Source organism: Pan troglodytes, chromosome 5 (assembly GCF_028858775.2).
Source record: "Pan troglodytes isolate AG18354 chromosome 5, NHGRI_mPanTro3-v2.0_pri, whole genome shotgun sequence".
In the NCBI taxonomy this organism is placed as follows: Eukaryota; Metazoa; Chordata; class Mammalia; order Primates; family Hominidae; genus Pan; species Pan troglodytes.
The window spans coordinates 63,247,877-63,263,806 of record NC_072403.2 but is presented as its reverse complement, the minus strand read 5'-3'; the positions used below and the strand labels follow the sequence as shown (position 1 = coordinate 63,263,806).

Sequence of the window (15,930 nt, the reverse complement as noted above, 5' to 3'; positions counted from 1 at the left end):
CCTCCAAGAAGTCTGGGATTATGTTAAACAAGCAAACCTAAGAATAATCAGTGTTCCTGAGAAAGAAGACAATTCTAAAAGCTTGGGAAACATATTTGGGGAAATAATAAATGAAAACTTTCCCGGCAATGCTAGAGACCTAGACATCCAAATATAAGAAGCACAAAGAATACCCAGGAAATCCATCACAAAAAGATCTTTACCTAGGCACATTTTCATCAGGTTATCGAAAGTTAGGATGAAGGAAAGAATCCTAAGAGCTGTGACACAGAAGCACCAGGTAACCTATAAAAGAAAACCTAACAGATTAACAGCAGATTTCTCAACAGAAACCATACAGGCTAGAAGGGATTGGGACCCTGTCTTCTGCCTCCTCAAACAAAATCATTATCAGCCAAGAATTTTATATCCAGAAAAACTAAGCATCATATATGTAGGAAAGATATAATCTTTTTCAGACAAACAAATGCTGAGAGAATTCGCCATTACCAAGCCACCACTGCAAGAACTGCTAAAAGGAGCTCTAAATCTTGAAATAAATCCTGGAAACACATCAAAACAGAACCATTTTAAAGCATAAATCTCGCAAGACCTACAAAACAAAAATACAATTTAAAAAACAAAAACAAAAAACCAAGATATACAAGCAACAAATAGCACAATGAATGGAATGGTACCTCACATCTCAATACTAACATTGAATGTAAATGACCTAAATGCTCCACTCAGAAGATACAGAATTGCAGAATGGATAAGAATTCACCAACCAATTATCTGCTGCCTTCAAGAGACTCACCTAACACATAAGGACTCACATAAACTTAAAGTAAGGGGTGGAATAAGGCATTTCATGCAAATGGACACCAAAAGTAAGCAGGGGTAGCTATTCTTGTATCAAACAAATCAAACTAAAGCAACAGCAGTTAAAAGACAGAAACAGGGACATTATAGAATGGTAAAAGGCCTTGTCCAACAGGAAAATATCACAATCCTAAACATATATCCACCTAATACTCAAGCTCCCAAATTTATAAAACAATTACTAATAGACATAAGAAATGAGATAGCAAGACAAAACAGTGGGAGACTTCAATACTCCACTGACAGCACTAGACAGGTCATCAAGACAGAAAGTCAACAAAGAAACAATGGATTTAAACTATACCTTGCAACAACTGGACTTAACAGATATTTATAGAACATTTCATCCAACAACCTCAGAATACACATTCTATTCAATAGCACATAGAACCTTCTCCAAGATAAACTATATGACAGGCCATGAAACGAGCCTCAATAAATTTAAGAAAATTGAAATCATATCAAGCACTTTCTCAGACCACAATGGAATATAACTGGAAATCAACTCCAAAAGGAACCTTCAAAATCATGCAAATACATAGAAATTAAATAACCTGCTCCTGAATGAGCATTGGGTCAAAAACAAAATCAAGATAGAAATTATTTGAACTGAATAACAATAATGACACAACCTATCAAAACCTCTGCGATACAGCAAAGGCAGTGCTAAGAGGAAAGTTCATAGCCCTAAATGCCTACATCAAAAAGACTGTAAGAGCACAAATTGACATTCTAAGGTCACACCTCAAGGACTAGAGAAACAACAAACCAAACCCAAACCCAGCAGAAGAAAGGAAATAACCAAGATCAGAGCAGAACTAAATGAAACTGAAACAAGAAAAACAAAAGATAAATGAAACAAAAAGCTGGTCCTTTCAAAAGATAAATACAATTAATAGACCATTAGCAAGATTAACCAAGAAAAGAAGGGAGAAAATCCAAATAACATAACTAAGAAACACAACAGGAGATACTACAACTGACACCACTGAAATACAAAAGATCATTCTAGGCTACTATGAACACCTTTATGCACATAAACTAGAAAACCTAGAAGAGATGGATAAATTCCTGGAAAAATACAACCCTCCTAGCTTAAATCAGGAAGAATTAGATACCCTGAACAGACCAATAACAAGGAGCAAGATTGAAATGGTAATTTAAAAATTACCAACAACAAAAAGTCCAGGACCAGATGGATTCACAGCAGAATTCTACCAGACATTCAAAGAAGAATTGGTACCAATCCTTTTAAAACTATTCTACAGGATAGAGAAAGAAGGAACCCTCCCTAATTCATTATATGAAACCAGCATCGCCCTAATACCAAAACCAGGAAACAACATAACCAAAAAAGAAAACTACAGACTGATATCCTTGATGAACATAGCTGCTAAAATCCTTAACAAAATACTAGCTAACCAAATACAACAACATATCAAAAAGATAATCACCATGATCAAGTGGGTTTCACACCACAGATGCAGGGATGGTTTAACATATGCAAGTCAATAAATGTGATACACCACATACACAGAATTAAAAACAAAAAATCACATGATCATCTCAATAGATGCAGAAAAGGCATTCCACAAAATTCAGCATCTCTTTATGATTAAAACTCTCCACAAAATCAGCATACAAGGGACATACCTTAATGTTATAAAAGCCATCTATGACAAACCCACAGCCAACATAATACTGAATGGGGTAAAGTTGAAAGCATTCCCTCTGAGAACGGGAACAAGACAAGGATGCCCACTCTCATCACTCCTCTTTAACACAGTACTGTAAGTCCCAGCCGGAGCAATCAGACAAGAGAAAGAAAGGGCATCCAAATAGGTAAAGAGGAAGTCAAACTGTCGCTGTTTGCTGGCGTTATGATCGTTTACCTTGGAAACCCTAAGGACTCCTCCAGAAAGCTCCTAGAACTGATAAAAGAATTGAGCAAAGTTTCCAGATACAAGATTAATGTACACAAATCAGTAGCTCTGCTATACACCAACAGCAACCAAGCAGAGATTCAAATCAAGAACTCAATCCCTTTTATAATACCTGCAAAAAAATAAAATAAAATACTTAAGAATATACCTAACCAAGGAGTCAAAAGACCTCTACAAGGAAAACCGCAAAACACTGTTGAAAGAAATCATAGATAACACAAACAAATGGAAACACATCCCATGCTCATGCAGGAGAAAAATCAATATTGTGAAAATGACCATACTGCCAAAAGCAATCTACAAATTCAATGCAATCCCATCAAAATACCACCATCATTCTTCACAGAATTAGAAAAAAACAATTCTAAAATTCATATGGAACCAAAAAAGAGCCCGCATAGCCAAAGCAAGGCTAAGCAAAAAGAACAAATCTGGAGGCATCACATTACCTGATTTCAAACTATACTATAGGCCATAGTCACCCAAACAGCATGGTACTGGTGTAAAAACAGGCACACAGACCAATGGAACAGAATAGAGAATCCAGAGATAAACCCAAATGCTTACAGCCAGCTGATCTTCAACAAAGCAAACAAAAACATAAAGTGGGGAAAAGACACCCTTTTCAACAAATGGTGCAGGGATAATTGGCTAGCCACATGTAAGAGAATGAAACTGGACCCTCATCTCTCGCCTTATGCAAAAATCAACTGATGATGGATTAAGGACTTAAACCTAAGACCTGAAACTATAAAAATTCTAGAAGATAACATTGGGAAAACCCTTTTAGACACTGGCTTAGGCAAGGATTTCATGACCAAGAACCGAAAAGCAAATGCAATAACAACAAAGATAAATAGCTGGGACCTACTTAAACTAAAGAGCTTTCACATGGCAAAAGGAACAGCCAGTAGAGTAAACAGACAACCCACAGAGTGGGAGAAAATCTTCACAATCTATACATCTGACAAAGGACTAGTATCCAGAATCTACAACAAACTCAAACAAATCAGTAAGGAAAAAAACAAACAAACAATTCCATCAAAAAGTGGGCTAAGGATATGAATAGACAATTCTCAAAAGAAGATATACAAATGGCCGGCAAACATATGAAAAAATGCTCAACATCACTAATGATCAGGGAAATGCAAATTAAAACCACATTGCAATACCACCTTACTCCTGCAAGAATGGCCATAATCAAAATCAAAAAACAGGAGATGTTGGCATGGATGTGATGAACAGGGAACACTTCTACACTGCTGATGGGAGTGTAAACTAGTACAGCCACTATGGAAAACAGTGTGGAGATTCCTTAAAGAACTAAAAGAATCAAGAACTGCCACTTGATCCAGCAACACTACTGGGTATCTACCAGAGGAAAAGAAGTCATTATTCGAAAAAGGTATTTGCACATGCATGTTTATAGCAGCACAACTGACAATTGCAAAATCGTGGAACCAATCCAAATGCCCATCAATCTATGAGTGGGTAAAGAAACTGTGGTGTGTGTGTGTGTATGTATATATATATATAATAAGGAATACTATGCAACCATAAAAAGGAATAATTAACAGCATTTGCAGTGACCTGAATGAGACACTATTATTCTAAGTGAAGTAACTCAGGAATGGAAAACCAAACATCATAAGTTCTCACTGATATGTGGGAGCTATGCTATGAGGATGTAAGGCATAAGAATGATACAATGGACAAAAAATAAGACTACAAATAATGGTGTAGCGTATACTGCTCGGGTGATGGGTACACCAAAAATCTCACAAATCAACACTAAAGAACTTACTCATGTAACCAAATACCACCCGTACCCCAATAACTTATGGAAAAATTAAAAATAATAAAAATAAATAAAAATTTGGATATCCACAAAAAAAAAACGAATATTTCCCTTCTCCCTCTCTAGGCTATTAGTGGCCCTTCTATTCCATGAAAACTATGACTGTCTTTATCAGTTCTATGTTCCTTTTTATTTGAGACCTAATTTTTCACTAGCTTTGGATTTAGGAAAGAATTTTGATATTTGATAAATTTTTGGCTGTTGCAAAACTTTTTAGAATCAGATGGATTAATAAACTATAAATATAATGTAAATGCTAAGAATAAGGGAGAATAAAGTTACTATTCAGCTATTATTAATTCAAAAAAAAGAAATGAAGGGCAGGCATCCAAATACGAAGACAGGAAATCAAACTATCCCTGTTTGCAGATGATGTAATTTTATATCTAGAAAATTCCACAGTCTCAGTCCAAAAGCTCCTTCAGCTGATAAAGACCTTCAGCAGTTTCAGGATACAAAATCAATGAACGAAAATCGCTAGCATTCCTATACACCAACAAAAGCCAAGCTGAGAGCCAAATCAACAAGGCAATCCCATTCACAATTGCCACAAAAAGAATAAAATACCTAGGAATACAGCTAACCAGGGAGGTGAAAGATCGCAACAATAAGAATTACAAAGTACTGCTCAAAGAAATCAGAGATACACAAATAAATGGAAAAACATCCCATGCTCATGGACAGGAAAAGTCAATATCATTAAAATGGTCATACTGCCCAAAGCAATTTATATAATTCAGTCCTATTCCTATCAAACTATCAATGACATTCTTCACAGAACTAAAAAATAAATAAATAAAAACTATTCTAAAGTTCATATGAAACTAAAAAAGAGCCCGAATAGCCAAGGCAATCCTAAGCAGAAAGAACAAAGCTTGAGGCATCACACTACCAATTTCAAACTACAGCACAGGATACAGTAACCAAAACAGCATGGTACAGGTACAAAAACAAGCACATAGACCAATGGAACAGAATAGAGAGCCCAGCAATAAGCCCACACACCTACAACCATATGATCTTCAACAAAGCTGACAAAAACAAGCAATGAGGAAAAGAACCCCTATTCAATAAATGGTGCTGGATAACTGGCTAGCCATATGCAGAAGATTGAAGCTGGACTTTTCCTTATACCATATATAAAAATCAACTCAAAATGGATTAAAGACTTAAATGTAAAATCCAAAGCAATGAAAACCCTGGAAGACAATTTAGGCAATACCATCTGGACATAGGAATGGGCAAAAATTTCATGACAAAGACACCAAAAGCAAAAATTGGCAAATGGGATCTAATTAAACTTAACAGCTTCTGCACAGCAAAAGAAATTATCAACAGAGTACACAGACAACCCACAGAATGGAAGAAAATACTTGCAAACTATGCATCTGACAAAGGTCTAATATTCAACATCTATAAGGAATTTAAATATACAAGAGATAAACAACCCCATTAAAAAGTGGGCAAAGGACATGAACAGACACTTCTCTAAAGAGGAGATACATGTGGCCAAGAAGCATATGAACAAAAGTTCAGTATCAATGATCATTAGAGAAATGCAAATCAAAACCACAGTGAGATACCATCTCATACCAGTCAGAATGGCTATTACTAAGAAGTCAAAAAATAACAGATGCTGATGAAGTTGCGAAGAGGAGGGAACACTTATACACTGTTGGAGGGAGTGTAAATTAGTTCAACCAATGTGGAAAGCAGTATACTGATTCCTCAAAGAGCTAAAAGCAGAACTATCATTCAACCTTGCAATCCCATTACTGGGTATATACCCAGAGGAATATAAATCATTCTACCATCAAGACATATGTACACCAATGTTCATTGCTGCACTATTCACAATAGCAAAGACATGGAATCAACCTAAATGTCCTTCAGTGACAGACTAGATAAAGAAAGTGTGGTACACATACATTATGGAATACTATGTAGCCATAAAAAAGAATGAGATCATGTCTTTTGTGGGAACATGGATGGAGCCGGAGGCTACTAACTAGCAAACTAACCCAAGAATAGAAAACCTAATACCACATGTTCTCACTTAGTGAGAGCTAAATGATGAGAACTCTTGCACACACAGAAAAGAACAACAGACACTGGGGTCTACCTGAGGGTGGAGGTTGGGAGGAAGGAGAGAAGCAGAAAAGCTAACTATTGGGTACTGAGTTTAATACCTGGGTGATGAAATAATCTGTACAACAAGTCCCCATGACATGAGTTTACTTATGTAACAAACCTTCACATGTACCCCCAAACCTAAAAGTTAAAAAAAAAGAAATATGTGTTGAATAGACAACAGATTGTAAACTACATCTTAGAAAAAGGTTAACAAACCAGTATCTCACAAATAGAACAACAATCAAGTTCAGCTAAGCATCCTCAGTCAACAAACCTGTCAAACTAGAAAGAGCATATGCTTATTTTCCCCCCAAAAATGATTTTTTTTTCTGTTATTAGGTTGGCGCAAAAGTAATTGCAGTCTTTGCCATTAAAAGTAAAGAAAAAAACCACAATTACTTTTGCACCATCCTAATAGTCTCATGGCTTTCAACTGCAACGTTTTGTTTCCCACAGATCAGCAGCAAGGGAGACCAAATGAACTGGTGCCTGACAGTAATGGTGGAGGTGAAAGCATGTTATGCTTGCATATCGCGATATGCTGCTTGCATATTGACGGATTTGCTGCAGCACTGACAAGTTCACAGTGACCCACTTTAAAATGGCATTAAATGATCAGTATATTTAAAAAGACATGTTAACCAGAACCCAAGAAATCAGCTAGTTGTACACAAATAGTAAGAAAACTCCTATATGATTCCCAACTAAGTAACCATTCAAGAAAATTAATTATATTTAATCACAGTTTAAGGAAGAAAATTGAACACTACTTTTAAAAAGAGGATACAAGATTTAAGAGGATTCCAAACTCTTTAGAAATAAAAATTACCTGATCAAGTGCCTACAAAGCATATTTTTCCAAACGAACAAATAATTAGTGAGCCACAGACCCAACTGGTACTTTCTAAATGTGAAAAAGGAAATCCTTTTCAAAAAAGAAAATCCTTGCTTTTCTCTGTGACTCCAAGTAAGAGCCACTTACCTGCCTTTCAATTATCTTCCTGGGAACTTCTCAGTCCTTTTTTCTGTATCTAAATAAGATGTGTATAAATACATTTTTTGGAAGTCTGGTTTCTTTAACGTTTTACCAGTACCTTCTAAAGATGAGTCTCACAAATAGAAAGTGAAATTAAGGCCAGGCATGGTGACTCATGCCTGTAATTCCAGAACTTTAGGAGGCTCAGGTAGAAGGATCACTTGAGCACAGGAGTTCTAGACCAACCCAGGCAACATAGGGATATCCCCAACTCTACATAAACTTTTATTAATAAAAACTTAGCCAGGCACTGTTGGCACAGGCCTGTGGCTCCAGCTACTTAGGAGGCTAAGGCAGGAGGACTGCTTGAGCCTGGGAGGTCAAGGCCATGGTGACTTGTAATTGCACCACTGCCCTCCAGCCTGGGTGACAGAGTAGAGACCCTGTCTAAAAATAAAAAATAAATAGTCACACTGTGTAAGGAGAAAGAGATTTTTGCCTTAAAGAAATCCAGCTCCAATTTAAGGATCTGCCCCATTTTCTAACAACAAATGAAGTATGTTCTCTGCTTAATGACATCAAGTGGAAGTGTATGGAAACCAAGCTCAGCTGTGGGCCCCCTCTCTTCTCCACTGACATCCCACACTCTTCCTGGAGTCTCATGGCTTCACATTCTCCTCCCCAAAAATTTAGACACTGAAATCCAACTTCAAACTTGCCATCTCCATTTGTGTAACCAATAAGCACCTTCTACTTAACGTGGTCAGAATAGAACTCTTTATTTTATTTTACATATTTTTCTCGGAGTCTTCTACATCTTGGCAAAGGCATCACCCCCTAATAAATTATTCAAGCCAAAATTCTAGGCAGTGTAATATAATGGTCAAGAACATAGACCTTGATGCCAGACTGTATGGATTCAAATCCTGCTTCTGCTCCTCACTACCTGTATAAAGATACTACAAGCCTCAGAGAGTGATAATGGTACCTGCCTTATAGGGTTACCATAAAGACTAAATGCATTAATTCATATAAAGCATTTAGAATAGCACTTGGCAAATATTAAATTTTCACTATGCTTAAGCTCTCATCGTCATCATCATTATGCTGATTCTTCTCTTTCTCTCACAACCAATCCACCATGTCAATAATACTTTAAAAACTAACTGAAATCCACTGACTTCTGTCAGTCATATCACCACAACCAATCCATTTCAAGCCGCTATCTAGATTAATGTGAAAACTTCCAGACTAGTCCTCCCGCTTCCATTCCTTTTTTATCCTCCAAAATGGCTTTCAAGCAGCAGCCACAGTCATCTATTTAAAACATAAATCAGATCATATCACTCACTTATTCAAAATCATCCAATGTCTTTCAACTACATTAGGCTAAAAAAAAATCAAACTCTTTACCCTGGGACTCTACCTCAAAGTCTCACAGAGTCTACACCTAGCCATTGCAGCCTCACATGGTAGCACTCTACCGTAGCTCACTATGCTCCAGCTACACTGGCCTTTTTGATTCTAAAAAAAAGGCCAAGATTCCTCCCTTTGGGGGCCTTTGCATTAGTGACTTTTCCTGCCTGGAATGCAGTTTCCTCTATATTTGTTCAGCTGGCTCCTTCATGTCATTTACAATATTGTTATTGTTTATTTCTTCAGTAATTGTCTGTCTCCCACTAGAATATAAGCTTTGTAAGAGAAGAAATCTCATCTAATTTGTTAAGTAGTATCTCTAGTACCCAAACCTATGCATGGATGAACAAATAAAAAGTTATTTAAAAATAAACCATTAAATAAAAGAACTGGCTATAGCTTCTAAAATTGCCATATGAAGCAAAAAAAATCTATCTTTCCCTCATTCTTTTTCCTAACTGGTTATCTATTCTACCGTAGCTCCAAATTCACCCCTTGGGCCTGCTCTGTGACTGGACCTTAATATACTTACCTTTGAATATTTTATCAGAGTTTGAAGACCCAAATCACCTGGTTATACAACTCCTGACAAAGGCACAGTTACCATCAAAAGACCCTAAGAATTACAATCAGAAAACCTGAGATCAAGTCAGGGCTCCAGCAATTATTAGCCAACATAATCTTAGACAAATTACTTTGGCCTCTCTGTGCTGCATTTTCCTCATCCATATAATGCACATTATAACCCCTTTCTCTCTCAGTGACTTATAGTGGGATTAACAGTATGTATAAACAGTAAACTGTGAACAAAAGCAAGTTTATATCATTATTTGGTATCTGTCAGTTCAATAAAATTTTACTGACCACTAACCCTATGTGCCACATGCTATACCAGATAAAAATTTGAATTAAGAGAAATCCCTCACTCTCAAAGAACTTACATTTTAATTGAGGAGGAAAACACATAATGAGAATAATTTCACCGTAATTTGGTCGTGTGCAGAATGCTGTGGGAACACAAAGGAGATATACTTAGCACAATCTTGGGACTTAAGGGAAGGTTCTGAGAGGAAGTAGGGCCACAGAGTTCCTATCAAAGGAAAAAGTAATGTCAATTTTTTATCAGTCCTAAACCATGTTCAAAAGCTAGATAGTCATATTATAAAAGTCATATGGTCACAGGTTAAGAATAAGCTTTCGGTTGTCACCTGGGGTAAAACTCTCATCAATTTACAACTTCCCCCAGAACCATTTATTTCATCCTCTACCACTCATCAAAATACCTTTCAAAAAATCTACTTCAGCGTACTTTTTCTTATCCTACAAGAATATTTCCATTTATAAAGCTGAAAGTTTTCAATTACATACTCCAAGGTCAAAACCTTCCTCAATGGAAAGGACGGTAATAAAGAGACCATAGCAATAGGTTTAGATTTCTACTTCGCCACAGCCCTAAATGAACTCCTTCGCTTCCCTCCTGCTCCTTTCCACAGCTGTCAGGACAGGCTCCCAGGCAACAACTCCCACCACTCTCCTACATAAGAAAAAGTGTTCTCTGCACCTCCTCTCAACCAGGCTCGGCCCTGAACCACCCAAGAGAAAGCAAGTCACTGTCTGTCTTCTATTAAATCCAAGACACCAAGGCCAGAACTCTCCACAACCCACCTGTAATCAGGACAAATCCTTTTCTTTCTTTCTTTCTTTCTTTTTTTTTTTTTTTTTTTTTTTTTTGAGACAGGGTATCACTCTGTCGCCCAAGCTGGGGTGCAATGGCATGATTATAGCTCATTGCAGCCTTGATCTCCCAGGCTCAAGTGATCCCCCCACCTCAGCCTCCCAAGTAGCTGGGACTACGGGCACATGCCACCACGACTGGCTAGTTTGTTGTTGTTGTTGTTGTTATTGTTTTTAGTAGAGACTGATTCTCACTATGTTGCCCAGGCTGGTCTCAAACTCCTGAGCTCAAGCAATCCTCCCACCTCCTCCTCCCAAAGGACGAGGGTTACAGGTGTGAGCCACCCCACTCAGCCAGAATAAATCCATTTAAAGTAAATCTAAATCCATTAAAGCTGTACACAGATATACTCAGTACCCTACAATTCCATTCCTAAACACATAACCAACAGAAATATGTTTTCCAAAATATGTGCTACAATGTTCAGAGCAGCAGTATTTGTGATAACCAAAAAAAAAAGAAAACAAAAGCCAAATGCCTATCAACAATAGAATGGATAAATTTTGATAAAGTCAATCAGAATTGGGCTGAATCAAAATCATGTAATCTGATAGAATGCAGTGAAAAGAACATAGCATAACTTCTGTTACAGTACTACTTAAAATGTCTAACTTGAATCTAGGCAGAAACATCAGATAAACCCAAACTGAGAGATACAAAATAACTACTGATAATCTTCAAAAGTAACAAAGTCCATGAAAATCTAAGAGAAACTAAGAATCTATTGCAGACTGAAGGAGATTAAAGAGACGTGACAACTAAATAATACATGTGAATTAAAATTGCCTGTGGGATGTGATTGAGACAACTGGTGAAACTTGAATGGGGTCTGGAGGTTAGATGGTAGTAACTTATAAACATTAATTTTCTTATTTGGATGTTGAATTGTGGTTATGCAGGAAAATGTTCTGTTTGAAGGAAATAAACACTAACAAGTATTGGGGGTGCCAAGACATCAGGCTGGGAACTTATTCTCAAATGGTTTAAAGAAAAAGTTGCTATTTTCTACTTAATTTTCTGTAAGTCTGTGATATTTCAAAATTTTTTAAAGTATTAATTTTTTAAAAAGCATGTTTGGAAGGGGAAGAATGAGTAGAAAGAAGTGAAGAAGAATGGAATTCAAAGTTCATAAATACTCTTATTTCTTAACAACAAGGTAGAAAGCTTAGGTGCAGTTGGCTGAAATGAATTTATTACAAACTTAGGAACCCAAGTTTTGTCTTTTCTCTCAGTATAGATCCCCCACTTCTACCCAGAAAGTATTAAAAAATTGTAAAATTTTTCAAAAATCTGCCACATATCCTTCTTTCTACACTGGAATATTGGGATGATAAATCACAAATATACATAGAATATCTTGACTTATCTAAAATAAAAATGTGTGGCAAATGTAAAATTTTTTTACATTTTTAAAGTTGCTTTCAAGGCAAATTTATAAAACAAACAGTCAAAACTTATTAAAAATTTATTTAAACTTTGCAATACACAAAATCAGAAGTAGCTTTAAACCCAAAAGTAAAAGAATTTCAGATTCATTTTCATAGTTAGGTTTTTGGGCACTGGGCAGCTTGGCTTGAAAGAAATTACAAAGTGAAAAACTTTGTACATTTAATTCATATTCAGTGTCTTTTCTAGGTAGTAGACAATTGTTGTCTGCCTCCCCATCTTCATTCTCACCTCTCCCCATTCCTAACAATCATCCATTTTTGTTTGGGATATTGTGGTTTCAGGAACACACTGACTCTCAACTCCCATGATCCCCCATCTAAAGGGGCAGACACATGATCTTAGGCTGGGCTATCCCTTAAACCACAATAGCTGCTCTAGTGATAGACATGTGATATGGGTTAAACTCTGTCCCAAGAAAATCATATGTTGAGGTACTAACCCCCAGTACCTCAGAATGTGACCTTATTTAGAAATAGGATTGTTGCAGATGTAGTTAGTTACAATGAGGTCACATTGGAGTTGAGAGGTGACTGATATCCTTAGAAAAATGATACCCCAATATGACTGATATCCTTAGAAAAAGCAGAATTTGGGACATGCAGGGTGAATGCCATGTGAAGACTTGAATGGGGTCTGGAGGTTAGATGGTAGTAACTTATAAACATTAATTTGAAGACTTGCCACAAGTCAAAGAACTACCAGAAGCCAGAAGACAGATGTGGAATAGATCTTTCCCCAGCACCTTCAGAGGAAGCATGGCCATGCTGACACCTTGATTTCAAACTTCTGCCCAGGGACAAAGAAACTCTTTCAGATAGTATGCTATATAGAAATAAAGCCTGATCCCATGGTAACTATTTTTGCAACCATCAGAAAGCCAGACTGAGGATAAGGCATACACATAAGGGTAAAGACATATTCAGAGAAAGGGGTGAAACATTCGGCAAGCTATGTCTGAAGTCCATACTATTTCTAGACTTCTCACTTTTATGAGCTAACAGATTCTATTTATTAGTTAATGTAGCATAGGCTGTTACCTGCAACTAGAAAAGAAAATACTAACTAACACAGACACTGATCTAGGTACCAGGATGCTTTCTGCTACTAGAGAAAGAGAATTCCACTCAAATATGAGTACCTAAGTTAGTGCCTTTAAAAATTAAAACTTCATTATCCCATGTAATAAAAAGTTTGGTGGTTCCAGAATAGGTTAATTCAGCAACTCAACGACAGCAACAAGGACTCAGATTCTTTCCATCTTTCTACATGTCTATGCAACAAATTGGGTTGTCCCGAAGTTACCTGCCTCATCTCTAGATGGCTGTAGCTGTTCCAGGCATCACATTCAGTTACAACAATATCCAGAGGGGGGAAAAAAGACTACTTCATCCCACATGCCTTTTTTTTTTTTTTTTTTTTAGCAAGAAAAACTTTTTTCAGAAGCCCCCAAAGAACTCATACTTTTTAGCCACAATTACATTGTCACAGGCATAAATTAAAAATTTGGTAAGAAGGAAATGACTATGATCAGATTAATAGTAGCATTAACATGCCAGAAGTTTTCTGAAATGTATGGTGATATTTTTGGTTGTCATGGAGACTGGGGTCCACCACCAGCATTTAATAGATGACAGCTAAAACTATCCAATATGCTGGAAAATATTTGTCTATTTCACACAAAGAAGTGTGGTCTAAAATGTCAACAGAGAGAATATGGGGGAATAAAACTAAGAATAATAAAAGAGCAATGGCCAAACAGTAGACAAGTATCAGTGTCTTCCACAGTGGTGAAAGACACTATTCTTAGCTGTAACTAGAATATAATCTAGGGTAGTGACAGACAAGTAAAGAAAAAATTTAAAAGCATCAACTTTCATGAGGATAAAGAAATAACGGGATTAGGAATGGAGAAAGAATATTAACAGTTACTAAATACCTGTTATGCTAGGTGTTCTCATAAATTCCTTCATTTAATAAACACAGAGTTAGTATTTTAGTCTTCCCAAGTGCTGACATAGCTAAATTATACATATTTAGGTAACCCCAGAGAGTCAATAAAAATTTATTTATATCAGAAAATACTACAATTTTTAACTCAGAAGGAAAGCTTGGCATATGTTTACACTATAATCAGTACAGTTTAAAACAGCCATGTCACAAACCTTTGAAGTCTTCTTCTGCATTAGGTACAAAAAAAGTATTAAAAACTGACTCAGATTAAGAGACAACAACTGTAAAATACGTGTTTTACATATAAAAATGTGTATAGTTTTAAGATACCACCACTTAAGAGTCACACTTCCAACAAACTACTTAAAAATCACTGATCATGTCATTTGTTCAACACAGCTACCTCCAAATTCACCCAGTATGGAGCTACTCATTGCAGCACTAGCATATCACAGTGTTAGTACTTAAGATTTTCTTCTATATTGTCTTCTACTGATACCAAATACTAATTCAGAACAGAAATCTAGGAGTTATATCTACCACAGGCCACACTAATTGTTAAGAGCCATATACGAAGTCTATTTCTAAGGAAAAAAGACATGACCATGAAGAAACCCACAGAGGTTACTCACAAAATTAATCCCTCAGCATTGGTATTAGTAGGATCAAGAAAAAAAACTTAAAAACCAACTATGGATAGTAACAAATAAAAACTTAGGAGTTTTGGGATTAACAGTACAACATCATAAGTAATCTGAATATCATTATGAAAACTGAATTAACTTATTTCCTAGAGAAACACAGAATAAAACTACCAGGGATATATAACTGAAAGTGTGAACATGTCAGATACAGAAATAAAGTAAAATACTCACTGCCAAAGCCTTGGACAGTTTGGCTCTAAATTCATTCAGGATGATTGCCACAATGTCCTTAAGTGGTACGTAAGCAAAGCCATCTTCCAAATAGACTTTCCTTCCTCGAAACAAATCCAGAGCATCAGCAAAAGGGATCTGAATTAAGAGTGAAACAGGCAAAATAAGTCAGCACCTGTCATTAAGAAATCCTCCTAAGTCTTCATATGTATAAAGTATAAACAAAGAAATTCATTAGTCCTAGCAGAGCCAAAAGAATATCAAAATGATTAATTTATCCTCCTTAAAACTCAACAGCATTAGCAAACAGTGGCAGTACAAAAATATGTTCGTTTCACAGTTGATGTTTTGAAAAATAGTAACACTAAAAGGCCAAGTTGGAATGCTTACTTTTATTCCTTAACCTCTGAATTTACAAAACATAATCCCCAGGATTTCAAACTCTTAACTCAAGACTTCTACACATGTTGCATTCACCTCACATATCCCACTTTGTATTCTGCATCAGAGAGAATCCTAATTTGTAAACAATATATTCAGAGCTGAAAATTACTTGTAAGTAAATTCTAATTTCTTCATGTATGTTTCCATTCTCACTCCAGAGAAATATATTGAGAAAGCTAATCTCAGTGCTAAGAAATGGAAATAATAAGCATTCAGTTTTGCTATTAAAAGAAGTATTTGCCCCAAGAATTTATTTTTAAAAATCTTAGATTTTTAAACCCTATGAACAA

General features: G+C 36.2%; 1 protein-coding gene across 6 annotated transcripts in view; it reads right to left on the bottom strand.

The window, feature by feature from the left end:
* Nucleotides 1-15,930, bottom strand: part of PRIM2 (DNA primase subunit 2) — a 328,903-nt gene that overhangs the window by 248,547 nt on the left and 64,426 nt on the right. For all 6 annotated transcript variants that reach the window (XM_054686809.2, XM_054686810.2, XM_054686812.2 and 3 more), the window contains one exon: nt 15,197-15,334. In XM_054686809.2, the coding sequence (XP_054542784.1) occupies nt 15,197-15,334 (138 nt within the window). The remainder of the gene's footprint in view (nt 1-15,196; nt 15,335-15,930) is intronic.